Below are 16,556 nucleotides of genomic sequence, written 5' to 3'. Positions count from 1 at the left end.
CTGGCCCAGGTTGCCCAAAGAGGTGGCATGTCTCCCATGTCTCCCATCCCTGGAGACATTTCAGGTCAGATTGGACTGGGCTCTGACCAACCTGCTCGAGTTGAAGATGTCCCTGCATACTTCAGGGGAATTGGACTAGATGACCTTTAAGGGTTCCTTCCAACCCCAAACCTTGTTTGATTCTGTGATTCTATGTTAAAAAATGACAGCGACCAAGTCTTGGTAGAACTTTATGAGATGAATCCACACGTGAGCTGAAACATTTTCTGCAAGTATTTTGGGAAGCTCTAGGTTGAGGGAGATACAGGACCTTGCTGGATGGATTTATGAGGCTCATCACCATGTTATTCTTGTAGTTTCCTCACAACTGCTGGTAGTTTAGGAAGGATATCGAGGCACTTGAAGGTGTCCAGAGAAGGGCAACAAGGCTGGGGAGAGGCCTTGAGCACAGCCCTGTGAGGAGAGGCTGAGGGAGCTGGGATTATTTAGCCTGGAGAAGAGGAGGCTCAGGGATGACCTCATTGCTCTCTACAACTACCTGAAAGGTGGTTGTAGCCAGGAAGTGGTTGGTCTCTTCTCTCTGGCAACCAGCACCAGAACAAGGGGACACAGTCTCAAGCTGCACCAGGGGAAGTTTAGGCTTGAGGTGAGGAGAAAGTTCTTCACGGAGAGAATCATTCGTCATTGGAATGTGCTGCCCAGGGAGGTGGTGGAGTCACCGTGCCTGGAGGTGTTCAAGAGGGGATTGGATGTGGCACTTGGTGCCATGGTTTAGTCATGAGGTCTGTGGTGACAGGTTGGACTTGATGATCTTTGAGGTCTCTTCCAACCTTAGTGATACTGTGATACTGTGATAGTTAAAAGAAGTAAGATATCACCTGAAATGCAGTTCCATTAGTTCAACAGATTGAATTAGATTGAGGATCCCGACCATTTATATGTATCTATGATATAGATCTGGAGATTCCTAAGCTTTCTTTCTCATCAAGCAAACTCAAAGAAACTGTACAGGCATGCTGGGGTAGTGACATGTCAGAGCTAATGTGGTCAGTAGGGAGGGGACATTGCACCATGCTGCAGTGCTGTTTGGCTTCCAGTCTGCAGCTGGTCTGCGTCCAGTAAAGATCCCTCAATCAACCTGTGCTCCTTTGAGTCTATATGCCACTTAGACATTCAAGCCATTGAATGTGTCACTAAATTCTGTCTCAGATCCCTTAAGTTTTTGTGCCAACCTTGCCAATAGGTCCTGTGGGCTTCACTGCAGCAGTTTGATGAAAGTTTTGCTCTTCATTAATTCCCCCCAAATGAGATTCAAAATGTGAGAGGTGCCCTTGGTGAAAATATGCAAGTAAGGAGCATCTTTCCAAGTCCTTCAGACTTCAGGGACAATTCAGCTCAGAACTCTGTGTAGTGGGGTGGTTTGATTCTTCTTCCTGGTGGGCTCTGTGGAGTACAACTCTAATGACCACGGGCCTTGACTCAACGGACACATGCTTGCTTTGCCCATATGTTTTGCTGGCCAGACTCCAGGTAAGGACAGTGTTGAGCCTTGCTAATGTTTTTTTGCCTTGCAGAGGGATCAGTAGGCTGGAACAGACTAACCTTAGCCTCAGCTTCATGGAGTCCTACTGATCAGGGATGTTCAGATTGAGCAGCCTTATGCCTGCCAGCAAAGTAGTGTAGACAAGTCCTTAGAGAACTGCCTATTCCATTCCAAATTTCAGGTGTAATTGTCTTTTTTTCTGTGGTAAGGCCTTGCTATGTCACATCTCATCTCCATGGCTGTAGCTACAGGTGTGGGTACTATGCCAATCTAATGACAACCTTGACTGCGCTCCCACACCTCTGCATGCTGCGTAATCACTCTAAATGGAAGGTTCTCATGTGTCTGTTGTGTGGTGGGTCTCGGCTTCTCTGCCTTCATGCCAGCAGAGATCATTGATGTGGAAATGAGAAACATGCCAGAGAAAAAGCCTGCAGCAGGGAAAACCAAGTGGGATCCAGATCCTCGCTCTAAGCTGAGAAGAAGGGGGGTTTAGTGATGTTAGTCCGGCAGATGTCAGCTAGTTGTACAGCTAGTCCCTGTGAAGCAGAGAACTAGATTAGGAGAGGTAATAGCATGTGTGTTTGTTCTGATGTTGCAAGAGCTGTGCTTTTGTGTTTAGACAGGAAAGGGGAACCATTCTACGTCATATTTTCCAGTAAGGACCTCTGCATAGGAAGAAATCCTTTTTGTAATAGTGTAGGAGTAATGAAGTGATGGATAGTACAAGTGGAGGCTGGGTCCCTTGGGAGGATTATACATCTTGGTTTTTTCTTTTCCTTGCTTCATCTCCTGCTTTTAAAGATGGATGTTGGTAGCTGGAAGAAGATTTTCACCTTCTTTTCATCCTCCAACCTTCATCACTGCCATTCTCAGAAGTCCTCATTTGTAATTGTTCTGGTGTAGGCACTGCCTTCTGCTATTGCCTTGTTAATTATCTCCATAGTTTCACACTGGATATGAAGGGACTGATCATGCAGTCCACACATTTTATACACCTGTCTCACCATGGATATCAGGGTTGTTACTCAGACTTAACACTGGTGAGTGTGGGATCAGAATCATGTCCAAAGCAAGGCTGGATCAGCCAGAAACAGATCCTGGTCTTCCTTCTTCTTTGTTTGTGTGTGCAATTCAATGAGAAGACCCAGTAAGCTGACACACAAACAGCTAGGAGGAAAGTTCTTGCCATGAAAATTAAGCTGGTAGAGGTTGTTTTTCTTTTTGTTTTTAATCTCTTGCTTTCTCTCTTTCAGAACATGGAAAAGGTGCTGGTCCCCTCTGTCACGTTAATTGTAGGCTGTGGAGTATCTTCGCTGACACTTTTGCTGTTGATTATCATTTATGTCTCAGTTTGGAGGTATGGCTTTCATTCTCTACTCTTCTTGTTGGGGAAAGTAACTGTCTCTTGATCTGCCAGGATCCTGGAGGTTTTGTTCTCCTGTTTTGGGTGTCTGGTGCCTGAGGAAGAACTGTTTGGTAATGAGTGGGTTCTGCAAAAAAAAAAGTCATCATGGTGGCTTAGTTGGCATTGTTCTTTCCTTTTAGTGCCAGAGAAATTAGTGCAGTGAAATTAGTGCCATGCCCCCATGTAGTCACATTGTTCCGTTGTCAAAAGCCGCGTGCTGCTTTAGATGCCTTCAAACAGCCCAGGAAACCTTGTGCACAGGGAGGTGGACATGCACTGCCTCTTCTCAGGCAGAATTGCTTCAACCTATTCCCATGTGGGTCTTTGATAACATCCAAACATTCACAGTCTGTTATGAAAACATCTGGCCTGAGGAGCTGGCAGCACTTTTTGGGAGCTTAAGGATGATAAACTGTGTGGTCTAAATAGCTCTCCAACCTGTTAGCTACGTTTTGCCTTTAGCTTCAGCTACATATAGGATTCCTCAATATGTCCCAATGCAGAGAGCTCCTTTAAGCCTACAAGAAGGTCAGGCATAACCTTAAATTTTATTATTTATAGAGGCTGAAGTGATTCTGTAGTGAGTTCTAATGAACAAAGTTCTACATTGGCTCATGACATTGGTAGATATGTTTTGGTGGACTGCAGAAGCTGGAAGACCTGGGATGTGCAAGGAATTTCTGTCCCTCCTGAGCTCCCATACTATGTTGCACAAGGTCAGACTTTGGTCTACAAGACCCATGCCTCTACTAAATCCATGGCAAACTCGCTGAGAGCTTCATGACACTAAATAAAACAAAGACAGAACCAAGTGAATGGTAGTCAAACCGAGATGGAGTGGCTCTAGAGAATACACTGGTTGGATATTATTGGTGAGCCTTTTGGGAGAAGGAATCAGCTTGAGGCTCTTATTTTGCTAAGTGATTCTTCTTCATAGGAAGGAAAGGGTAAATTCAGAGTGGTAAATTGAGATAACATTTTCTACCCTTTCACAGAGGAAAGAAACAAGAGAGTAAGAAAACTGAGCAAAAATGCATCATTTTTTTTTGGTTGATACTGTGACAGTGCATAGTGGCTGGTTAATTATGGCAAGTGCTATGAGCTGAAGACTGATCATAATAACATTTATCTAGAACTCAGGTTTTTCCGTGCCTGGGGTATCATTGGATGTGCTCAAGTCCTTGTCCTCTCCTGCTTTTCCTCAGGCTGGGCAGCACTGAGCAGCGCTGGTAGGTGACTTACTGGTGTCACTGGTGTCAGGATCAAGTGGAAAGTTAGATTAAAGAGGAAGCATTTGAGCCTCACTCTCTCTTTCCTATCAGAAACAAGTTCAGGAACTGAAACCCAAGTTTAGGCATGAGGTTGAATCAGTTTGGAGCATACCAGAGTCATTTGGAATAACAGGATGTATCTACTTCCAGGAGTGGTGTGCCCCTCAATATTTACTGTTGTTGAGGACAGTAAAGTTAATTACATGCCCTGTTTAAAATACCCTTTTTAATTTCTCACTCCAGCTTTTATGTTTATGCCTATGCCCAAAATGATCAAGATGAGGTGGTGGTGGGGCGGATGTTTATGGGAGGCTTGAATGGCCATTTCTGAGCTAGCCAAGGATGGACATGCATTTCCAAGTGATCCTGAGACCAGCTATATCTTGATTAAAGGGCTCTCTATCCTCAGTCTCTTTGTGTAAATATTTGTAAAGCATGATCAAGTGATCTCTAGAAGTTCTCTTTGGTGTTCTGAGTTTGCTTCATTTCTTCTCTGTAGATCATGTGTTCATGTTTTCTAAACTTCGCAGCATTCCTGTGGCTGAGCCCTGAGCACTCTGTGTGTCCTTTTTATTTTAGGCATAGCTGCTGGACATGAATGTGCTGTCCTATTAATGGTCTCAGGAACATCATGTTCAAGTCATCGTTATCTCCTGGCTCCTACTTTGTTTTGCCCTAGATGTTATATAGTCTGATAGACAACAGCTGAAGGAATGCTTAGAAGTGAGGTTAGCAGTACTACTCCAGCTGTTGATAAAATATAGAGGCAGTAAAAATAGGTTCTTTTTCACCATGCAGGGGAGAAACTCCTACAAGAATGCTGGAGCGGGTGTAGGTACAACGGCATGTGTCAACAGGGCAAAGGGCAATGGTTTGAAATTAGGAAAGGCTATATTTAGATTGGACCTTTTAAAAAACTTCTTTACTATGAGGGTGGTGGAGCAGGAGGAAAGGTTGCCTAGGGAAGTGATGGAGGCCCCATCCCTGGGGACAATCAAGGTCAAGCTTGATGGGACTCTCATCAACCTGATCTAGTTGGGAATGTCCCTGCTGACTCCAGGCCGGTTGGACTAGCTGACCTTTAAGGTCCCTTCCAACCCAAACCATTCTGTGCTTCCTCCTGCCCTAGCTTCCTGGTCTTCTGTGGAGAGCACTTACCAGAGCTCAGCTGTTTCAGAGAGCTTTGGCCGGGAAATTTCCCATTCAGACTTCAGGACAAAGGCATTTGGAGCATGCATACATAGACTCAGCTTGAGTATGAAACACTTCTGATGAATAAGCTCACTGAGGCTGACAATCTGGAATCCTTCCCAGAATTTTGCCCAGCTAGGGTTTGTTTATACATGGGAAGCAGAAAGAAAGGGTGGGGAGGGGTGAGAAAAAAGGAAGGGAACACAGTGAAGAAAAGGGGGTTGACTGAAAAAGGAGGTGATCCCAGCTTTGGGCTGCATATTAGAGAGGAAATGAATTTACCCTCCATTTCCCCTTCAAAACCTCCAAATAATGGTTGCTGCTTAGTGGCACCTACTCAGCCATTGGTATGAACGAACGGCACGAGCTTTTTGATGCAAGTGATCACTTCAGACACAGCCAACTTGGCACAGCCTCGTTGAAAACTGGATGTTGTTTCTGTTTGACGGCTGTTGGTGGCCTGTTGGTGGACTCACTCCAGTTCCCAGTAGACAGATGGCTGCAAAAACTCTGCTGCAGATGGTGCATCTCTGGCCTTATTAGCAGTCTCGACAGAGAGGTCAGTGACACAGTGGGCCATAGCAGTGATGTGACCTTGTTACATCTCGGCAGTGGCTGTCCTGGGTCACAGCTGGAGACAGGATCTGTGTGTGGGCCATGTGCTCTATCACCCATGTGCAAAAAGGGAGAACTGAAAGAAAAAAAGATCTTTCCTCTCAAGAACTGATGTAAAAATGAAAAACTGAGGAGAGAAGGAACTATCAAGGGTCAGAACAGATGAAATTACTTAGTACTGTGTTTCTCTAAGTTTTTGCTTTCCACCACTTCTTGACACAGTGATGTTTTCAGGAGTGCCTAAGCGTGTTTTCCGTCCCTGAACCCATTGCAGTTTAGCAGCCTCAGAGTCAGTGACCTTTCCATAGCATAAAGATCGATGGTTGCTAATGAATAGCTCTTCCACCAGCCCATCAGCATGTGGGTCACAGCAGACCTTTTTCACTGGTGGCAGCTGGGTGAGTGCTGTCTAGCTGTAGCAGTGCAAGCTTTTCTCGCTCCCCACCCGTCAAAGCCTGGGGATTGATTTAGTGGTTGTCAATGAGCTCTCAAGGGGCTTTTAACACTTGCTTCAAAAACAGGAGCTCTGCTTTGCTAGAGATGCTGAGGCACTTGGTGGCCCTGATGGGAGATAGTAGGGATGAGTAAGTGACTGCATGGAGAAGGATGCTTGTACACAGTGAGGAAGCAGGAGTGACTCAGTGTTTGTGAAGAGAAAGGGAGAGTAATGGGGACAGAGAGACAGACTGTAGGGTTTTCCCACTTTCTCCACCTGTTTCAGTGTGCACAGGGCTTTCCCATTACCCTGAAGGACCCAGAGCAGAGCAGTGAGATTTCCTCTACTTTGGTGGCTCTGGTACAGCATTCGTGGGGTGGTGAGACAGCACCCTGGAGCCTTTGCTGGAGATCTTTCCTCTAGCAAAACTCATCAATTTCTGTGGTTTTTCCCTCTCTGATATGACTTCCTGACTTCTTTGGCCTGAGGGTCTGAAAAATGAGGAGAAGCTGAGGGACCTGGGGTTGTTTAATGTGGAGAAGGCTGAGAGTAGACTTTATTGCTCTCTATAACTACCTGAAAGGAAGCTGGCCTAGGTGGGTGTTGGTCTTTTCTCTCAAGTAACTAGCAACATAACCAGAGGAAATGGCCTCAAGTCGTATCAGGGGAGGTTTTGATTGGATATTAGGGAAGATTTCTTTACTGAAAGAGTGGTCAGACATTGGAACAGGCTGTCCAGGGAGGTGGTGGAGTCACCATCCCTGGCAGTGTTCAGGAAACATGTAGACATGGGTCATGGTTTAGTAGTCATAGCTGGGTTGGCAGTTGGATTAGATGATCTTTGAGGTCCTTTCCAGCCTTAATGATTCTGTAATTATATAGGGTCTGGACAGGAATAGTGATTTTTTTTTTTTTTCCCATGGGGTACCCTGCACTGGAAAAGAGGAATCAGAAGGAAAAAAGCAGGCATGATAGGAGGCCATCTTAGCCTACTGGGGAACTTCTGACTGAGTTGAAACATAACATGCAATTGTTTCATAGCAAAGTAAGGCTACCAAGGAGGACGAGGGAAGCATTGCTCAGGAATGCAGGATTGAATTAGGAAGGTCAGCCCTAAGCTGCTTTTGAAACTGGTAAGGGATGTAAAAGTCATCAAGAAGGGTTTCTGTACATACATCAGCACCAAAGGATTACTTGGGAAAGTGCTGGCCCAGTGTTGAATGGGGCAAGTGGCCTAATGGAGAGTTAAGTCAAAAATGTGAAGGTAGTCAGTGGTTTCGTTGCAGTGTTCCACCAGCAAGATTTACTCCCAGACACCTAAGTTCCTCTTCCTGGTAGCAGAAAATACTACAAACTGCTGAGGAAGAGAAAGCTGAGGACAATATAAGTTGGGCACTTGCAAGTATGTGGGACTGAATGTGATGAATCAAGGGTGTTGAGGGAGCTGGCTGATGTTGGTTGCTGCGGAACTGCCCTCTATCACCTGGGAAAGTTCCAGTTGTCTGGAAGAAGAGAAATGCCAGACTAATCTTTAAAAAGGGCAAGGAGGAGGATACAGAGAGCAAATGGCTGGTCAGCTTACTCACAGCCCCAGGGAAGATTAAGGATCAAGTAGTTTAAAAGGTTATTTCCTGGCAAAATGATAGACAAGAAAGCTATTGGGAATAGACAGCACAGATTGATTTAGGATAGATTGTGCCTGACTGACCCATTTTCCCTTTTGTGGTGGGATGACTGGTTGCATGGACAGTGGAGAGAAGTAGGTGTTGCATATTTTGATATTACCAAGGCCTTTGGTACACTCTCCCTTAGCAGCTTTGTCTGCAGCCCAGGGAATTGTGCACTAGATCAGGGACTTCTAAGGTGGCTTAATAGTTGAATGGAGTTCATACAGGCTTAAGGGGTCATGATCAAAGTTTGAAGCTTTATCAGGAGCTGGTTACTAGTTGCATCTGACAGGGTTTGTTAGTGCAGCAAATAGTCTCTAACAACCAGGACAATGGGGGAAAATGCACCTTCAGCAGGTTTGTAGATGACACCAAACTGGGAGAGCATCACTGCCATTCAGAAGGAGCTTAACAATTTGAGGAGAAATGGTACAACAAAGACAAATGTCCAGTCCTGCATCTGGAGCAGGATGGCCTGGGGACTTGCTGGCTTGGTAGTGGCTCCACAGGGGAGGTTCTCCGTGTCCTGCTGAAAAGTAATTTGGAAATGAGTCAGCAGTGCACCCATGCAATAATGAAGGCCAAGATTATCTTGGGCTGGATAGGCAAGAATATAGCCAAAGAGTCAAGGGAATTGATAATTCCCCTCCGCTTGATACTTTTGAGGCCACATCTGGAAAAACATGTGCCAAATGTTGGGCTTCTGCAATACAAGAGATGTCAGCACAGTGGAGTAAGTCCAGTGGATGGCTAGGGAGCTGGAGATTATGGTGGAAAAGGAGGCAAAGGGCAAAAGGCTTGGTTAGCTTGGAGAAGAGGAAGCTATTAAGGAGGAGTCGTGAAGAAGTCAAACAGCTTGCAGAGGTGTACAATGAAAGGTCTAGAGGCACCAGCTGCAGCAGTGATAAATCCAGCAGAATATAAAGAAAAAGAATCCTTTACCATAAGAGCAGTTAGGCAGTGTAAAAAATCATTCAAGAAAGGTGGTAGCTTTTCTGTCCTGGTGATTTTCAACACTTGATTATCCAAGACCCTGAGAAACCTGTTCTGACTTTGAAATTAGCCACTTTTGGGGCAGAGCATTGAACTGGGAACTTGAGAGGTTTTCCCCCAACCTAAATCATTCTGATTCTGCAGTTTTATATGTTGCCAGCCCATGTCTTGGTTTATGAAGTTTCAGGGATCCAGTGAACAGGATGGACTCAGTGCATGAAGGGAAGCAATGAGAAAGGAGAGGCTCATTTAAGTAGGGGAGAAAATACGAAGACATCTAAATTATCTTCCCTTACATTCACATGCAAATTGTATTTATGGTCAACTCATTTCTTACCTTTTTTTGACCAGAGGAGACTTTTGAAGCTCACACTAATGCCAGTTGGATCACAGTGTTATTGCAGAGATTTATTACATCTCATTCCCACCAGGACAGAGTCCAAATCTCCCTTTCTATCCCCTCGAAGCTGCTGACTAGAGGCTTGATGTTTTACTTCATACAATCAAAGCATAGATCGATTGATGGCTCAGTACCCTCCAGTCACAAATGGAATAGGATCCAGGTGATGCATTGCATTGCTTTGGCCCCAGTCAGACTGACCATGAAAAGAACCAAAGAGGCATTTTGCAGCCAGTCAGCCCAGCTTTTAGCTGAGCTGGAAGCCTAAATTTTGTATTCTGTTCTGAGGTTGGGTGTGTTTCAGGGAGGACTGCCTATGAACCAGATTTCCAACAGCTGAAGTTCAGCCTGCTTTGCATCAGTGACTTTTTTCATATCCAGGAAATCATATCCTCAGCCTCCATGTTTGTCTGAAGGTAGAAATCAGGGGGGAAGTTAAAACCAAAGTTTTGCAGCCTTCAGTAGGTTTAAAGCACAAGTTCACTGTTGACAGAACACACACACATGCAGTAAACCTGACCTGCCTGCCAGCTCAGAACTTAAAAACAGCCAAAGCACATCCAGCTCACTCTTGTTGAAATTAGTTAACGAAATCAAATTCCCAGTATATATAATTCATGTGCTGGAATATAGGAAATAACTCTGCATTAGCCTCCAGGGATGAGCTGGTTGATTAATAGATGTTTCTAATTTCTGGAAGCATCAGCATCTACTCTTTGCTCCTCTGGTGTTCATGCAGGACACTTGCCAAATTGCTGAGATTATTCACGTATATGAGTGTCGGTATGGTCAGATCCTGGGTCAACCCTTGAGGACTTGCATTTTTGCAATTCCCTTTTAATTTTATTAGATCCATAAAAGTGCCTTCAAAAAAAAAAAAAAAAAAAAAGAAGAAGAAGAACAAAAAGGCACCAAATTGTCCTCTGTAGCCAGTGGTTTGAATTAACAGCTGTGCACATACCTCAGCAGCAAGTTGGTGCTGTGCTGCGCATCACAAATCAGAAATGACAAATAGCTTGTTCCTGCTAGGTGCTGAAGGCAACAGCTTCCTAGCTTGGATCCCTGATGCCCCAGACCCGCAGCTGCAGTTACGTATTTGGCCTAGTTTTTGAGGAGTGTTAAAGCTCTCCAGCAGCCACAAATACTTCTCACTTCAGGATGGGTTGTTAGGTTAACTGAAGGGGAATGCTGAATCACACACACTTTGTTGTGAAGGTGCATGCATTTGTAATCTGCTTTCATTGCCGGTATGTCTGTGGCTCTTCTATTTGGGAATCTTTCCATGTGTTGCCTGTATGTTTCCTTTCACGCTCCTTTTCAAATCCCCTTTCAAGCAGAGCTGAAGACGACTTGCAACACTACTGTGTTTGGAGCGACTCATACTAGGGAGCACCTGGCCTTTAGTTTTTTGACTCATGCCCATAACTCCAGCCTTGAGAGGGGTTGATTGAGAAATCTGAGGGCTGAGCACTAAAACCCAAGCTCTCCATCCTTTTCCCTTGTTCTTGTCTGTTTAACATACAAGATCAGCAGGAAATGGGCAAACTCTTTATCATGGCCTTCTGTAGAGCCTGGCCCAATTCAACCTGCACCTGGTTGATGCTTTTCAGAGGTAACTTAATGCAAGTTGTAACAGGATGGATCTCCCTCCTCCTCCTCTTCTCTTGCTGCAGGTATATTCGCTCAGAGCGCTCGGTCATCCTTATCAACTTCTGCCTATCCATCATCTCCTCCAACGCTCTCATCCTGATTGGACAGACCCAGACACGAAATAAGGTAAGAGATAGGTTGGTCTTTGTTTGTTTGTTTGCTTTTCCCCTCAATTATAGCACTGAAATGACCCACTCAGGCAGCACTTCCTCGTTTTTCCTCCATCTGTTAATTAGCAACATGTCAAAGATACCACAAAATGGCAGATTTCAATTTTCTCTCTCTCCATCTTTGATAATTTGTCAGCATCCTCAGGGCCTTGATTAAAACCAATGTGATTTTTTTTGACTATCTGCCTAGAGTAGCTGGCACACAGCACAGCGAAGAATTATTGTTATTTGCAAGACTTTAACCATTTTATGTTCTGAATAATGCAAAGAAAGACAGATTGAGAAAAGGCTTTTAAATAAATAAATAAATAAACCAGTATCTCAGTTTTACATTTATTTCTCCAGCAAATGTTATGCTTTCAGCTTAAAGCAGATGTTAACAAACAGAGCCACAAAACCCACCATTTTTTTAGGGTAGGAAGAGTTGCCAGATGCACTGCAGAGCCGGGGGCCACGAGGGACTCACTGCAGATCACGGTGTGACTCAGGCAGTAAAGGCAAGATGTAATGTCCACATTCAAGCCATGTGCCCTGGCTGCACGTACGTGCCTTCCCGTCATGCAGACCCAGCTGGAGTGGCACGTGTTGCCTGTGTGACTTTTCTCCAGCTAAAGTTGTCCCACTTGGTGTCTGGCATAATAAATTACTGCTCATCTCTCTGAGGGGGAAAGTCGGAGGGACTTGGGGCTGTTTAACCTGCTTATCAATATTTTGGGTTGGTGGTTTTCCAACCAAAACAATTCTATGATTCTATGAAATAAAGAGTGGGGGTCAAGAGGATGGGGGCAGACCCTCTTCCGTGGTTCCCAGTAAAAGGACAAGGGAGAGTGAGCACAAAGTGGAACATAGGAGGTTCTACCAAAACATAGGCAAAAGCTTCTTTCCTTTGAAAGCGACAGAGCACTGGGCCAGGGTGCCCAAAGAGACTGTGGAATCTCCTTCCCTGCAGAGATTCAAACCAAGATTGTAATCTTGGGCAACCTGTTCCAGGTGACCCTGCTGTAGCAGCAGAATTGGACTGGATGACCCTGAGAGATCTGTTCAAACCCTCATTATTCTGTGATTCCATAATTTGTTAGTATTTTCCTGTCGTACATTTCCCCATTTCCTGAAGTACTTCAACCACCCCAACTCCATTAAGCAGAATAGTGAGGACAGAAGCATCCTCCACTATTCCTCCTGCCTAAGTCACACTCAGAAGTGAAAATTTCATTTTTAATTAACAGTAACCAGTGACTGGCCAGTTTGTTGTAGGTGGTTTTTTTGAGGATTAACTTTGGCAGGTGTGGTGGGTTGAAATTTTCCCCCAGCCAGACCAGCTCAGTTAGAAGCAAATGAAAGCTGTATTTGCAAGCAAACCTACACTCTACAATGGAATGCAATGACTGTGTACATAATATACAGTGCTTTACAATATTTACAGATATTTACAATTAACAAACAACACAACAACTACCACAGCAGGCTGTTTCTTTTGGAAGCATTTTTGCAGAGAAGCCCCAGGGTTTAATGAATCACAGAGACTCATTTCTATGGAGGATTCCTTGGGTTAAGGCTTGGTTTTGGTTTAGGAAAAGCTTTACAACGTGAGCCAGATGTATGTAGGGCAGTGTGGCGAGATGTAGTCAGCCAGGTCTGCTCCTATCAAACAAGTGCCCTTCAGAAAATGACTTGGCAAAGCAGAGATTGCTTTCACGGCCAACATGGCTTTCTTGGTGAAGAGTGAGCTAAGCTCTTGCTTTCCCTAGGTGTAACCCAATGTGTGATTCTAGGTTCTTCTTTGCATAGAAAGTAACACTGAGGGATGCTCAACATGGCAAACCATGGCTGGATCACCTCTTTGGTTAGTCTTCCTCAACCCAAGAGAGGTGGTGGATATCTTTAGAAGGGCAACAATGCTGGTGAAGGGTCTAGAGAACAAATCTTCTGAGAGCAGCTGAGGAAACTGGGATTGTTTAGTTTGGAGAGGAGGAGGCTGAGGGGAGACCTCATTGCACTCTAGAGCAACCTAAGAGGAGGCTGTGGTAAAGTGGGAATGGGTCTATTCTTCCTAGTATCAAGTGATAGAACGAGAAGAAATGGACTGAAATTATGCCAGAGAAGGTTTAGACTGGATATTAGGAAAGATTTCTTTATGGAAAGAGTGGTCAGGTACTGAAACAGGGTGTCCAGGGAGGTGGTGGAGTCACTGTCCCTGGAGATGTTCAAGAAACATTTGGACATGGCACTGTGGGATATGGTTTAATGGCCATGATGGTCTTGAGTTGAAGGTTGGACTCAATGATCTTAAAGGTCTCTTCCAACTGAAACAATTCTATGATTCTGTGATCTTCAGGTTCTCCCACAGTTGTGATCCCAGGTTGTCCTTTGTGCTTTTTTTCTCCCATGACTCTGGGTGTTCAGTGTCAGAGCTGTTAGTGAGGATTCAAAGCTCCCGGCTGCGATCGCATCAGGCAGATTAGCACTTTGCACATACATATGCATGAGACACCATAAATAGAAATGTTATTCTTGGGTTTCCGCTCAACCATCTAGTAAACAGTCTCTGGCAGGGAACAGAGAAAGAAAACTATACAGAGAAGAGATGAAGGAGTGGAAATTAGGAATTTATTCACATTCAATTATTGATAATGGAGTGCCTTAAAACGTTGGTGATTGATTTATAATTGCAGCCACTCTGGGAGAATTTTTGCTGGAAATGCCAAATTCTCCCTTGATTTCTGTCTGTGTAACCTCAAAGGCAAGATTCCATGCCTGAATTTGCTAAGTTTTTTGAAGATGAAAGGCCTGGGAAAAGGCTAAAAAAATTGCAGTCAGCAGTAGCGTGATACAAAAAACCAAAATGAATGCTGCATGAACTGGACATATCTCAAAGGCATAGCTATGTGCTGGAAGGAAAAAGATTTCTCCTCTTACAGAAAAACAAGGACTAATGGCCTTGACAGACTGACAAGCTCTGCTAGATCTTTCTGCAGCAGCCTGGGACATCATATTCCTGTGTTTAGACCTTATTTTTTTCCTTAGAAGGAAAGGAAAACTGCAGCAGAGGTAGCAGAAGCAAGTATGTGTGGGCCCATAATCTGGCCAAGTTCACAGACTGGTTTGAGTTGAGGTGATGGGTTTTTACTGACCTGGCTGAGATGTCCATATTTTTGTTGGGGTCTCCTTTTCTCTTCTCCATCCCTTTCTACCAAAATTTTCAGACTGAAAACAAGTACCTGGAAAATATCTCTCTCTTGTGTAAAACTGGAAAGCAAGGTTTTTCTTTTCCCTTTCCAAACTGCTTGCAAACTGGGCAGAAACCATGCTGGTACAGAATGAAAACAATTAAATGAACAGTGTGGTATTGATGCTTGCAAAAGGGGAAAAAAAGGGTCTAAAATAAGTCTCTTTAAATATATTCCAGACAGCATTGTGTGTTTGTCAGTTTTATGTAGGCCTGTAAGCCCCTTTAAAATGTGAAAAGGACTTGAAATTATCATATTGAGCTGTGTTATTTGTACTGAACTGTCATCCTAAATCCATTTGTAGGCAGACTACCAAGGGATTTTTGGTGTGAAATACAAATATGTAACAAAAAGACAGTTCCTGTCTCAAAAAGCAGTCGTACTTTTATTCACAACCTCTGATAACATTGGTTTGTGCCAGCACATGAATTGAGAGCGATCTGATAAAATCATGATGAAAGACACCCTGGGCATGAGAGCTCTGTGTTAAAAGATGCTGGGAGATGAAAAATAAAGAGGAAGATTCATTGACCATAAGCTCAGAGACCATGTTTCCTCATTTAACTCAAAGCAGAGAAATTCTTCATTATAGACCTCCAACCTCCCCCTGCCCTGCATGCCTTAAGCTTTTTTTGGTTTTGATTTTTGGGTTTTTTTTCCCCTTTTCTTTATTTTCTTTTTTTTTTTTTTTTAAATACAGAGTAGTAGTTTTTAAAGTCTATTTGCTCTCCCTTCTTCTTGGGGGCCACTGGGTTTTCTTTCTGTCATTTTCTTCTGGAGTACATCGATTCACAGTTTCCAGCTCGCAAATGGTGGAAATTAAACACAGCTCTGGCAGAGTTAAACAGAGCGGCACCAATTTGCACCAGTGAAAGATTTGGCCTTACTGAGTTAAAAACAAAGACAAGCTTGTCAGCTTTCCAGTCCATCTCCTTGGCACTACAGGATTGTTCTTCATAATGCATTTGCTAGTACTTTCCCCAGTTTAATTTTAAATGGCTTAAGCTCCCTGAATTTCCCTCGAGAGACTTCCCTACAGAGTAGCAGAGCTCACCATTATGACATTCCTTCTAATGTAGTTTCTTCTTCCCCCCCCTCCCCAACTCTTTTCTCTCTTTCTCCCCCGTCTCCTAGTAGTTATATGCTCTTGGACAACTGCACACCACTCATGTTTGCAGTCCTTAGCAGTAGCCATGGTTTCACTCTGCACTCATCATGGATTAACTCTTTCACTCAGCAGTCCTTCCCTGACATCTAAATTGCCTTCCTCTGATTTAGTTTCTCTGGCACAGCTGCCAATGACATGATGCAGATCTTTAGAGCTGAGATTAATGCAAGCTTACTTACTGTTCTGTCCTCTTTGAGAGGATTGTGGCAATGGTTTTGATAATTTGGAAAATAAATATATCTTGCTGAAGCTGTTAAAGAACCAGGAAGGGATCTAGGTTCAGACATCAGCAAAAGTGTGCCTATGATAGGACAAGGGGCAATGGACACAAACTGGAACACAGGAAGTTCCACCTCAACACGAGGACAAAACTTCTCTACTCGGAAGATGATGGAGGACTGGAACAGGCTGCCCAGAAAGGTTGTGGAGGCTCCTTCACTGGAGACTTTCAACATCTGCCTGGACATGTTCCTATGTGGCCTACACTAGGTGAACTTACTTTGGAAGGGGTTTGGACTTGATGACCTTCAGAGGTCCATTCCACGCCCTGATACTATGTTCTGTCATTCTATGTGCTGATCATAGAACTCCTGCTTAAGAGCAGCTGATTGCCATGAAGTACTTAAATTTTAAGCAAATGCTTTGGTCATTGATAGGTCAAAGCTTGTGGGAGAAGCTGTCTTCTCTTAAAATGTCTTTTTGTGTCCTGATCTCTGTGACCTTGCCTTCCAGAACTGGGGTTGGAAGCATCTCCCTTGTGCTTTCTACTCTCCTACACGCTGCTCTCTGCCTGCTGCTCCTCTCACGTGTCCTCCTT

The 16,556-nt window shown here is 44.1% G+C and overlaps 1 protein-coding gene across 1 annotated transcript in view; it reads left to right on the top strand.

Annotated features, from left to right (window-relative positions):
- ADGRB1 (adhesion G protein-coupled receptor B1) overlaps positions 1-16,556 on the top strand; it is a 317,920-nt gene that overhangs the window by 239,479 nt on the left and 61,885 nt on the right. The window contains exons 20-21 of the mRNA XM_054167432.1: positions 2,800-2,903; positions 11,198-11,300. Coding sequence (XP_054023407.1) covers positions 2,800-2,903; positions 11,198-11,300 — 207 coding nt within the window. The remainder of the gene's footprint in view (positions 1-2,799; positions 2,904-11,197; positions 11,301-16,556) is intronic.

The sequence above is a fragment of the Dryobates pubescens genome, chromosome 14, assembly GCF_014839835.1.
Source record: "Dryobates pubescens isolate bDryPub1 chromosome 14, bDryPub1.pri, whole genome shotgun sequence".
Lineage (NCBI taxonomy): Eukaryota > Metazoa > Chordata > Aves > Piciformes > Picidae > Dryobates > Dryobates pubescens.
The sequence above is the reverse complement of the archived record's forward strand: the minus strand, read 5'-3'. Positions and strand labels throughout refer to the sequence as shown.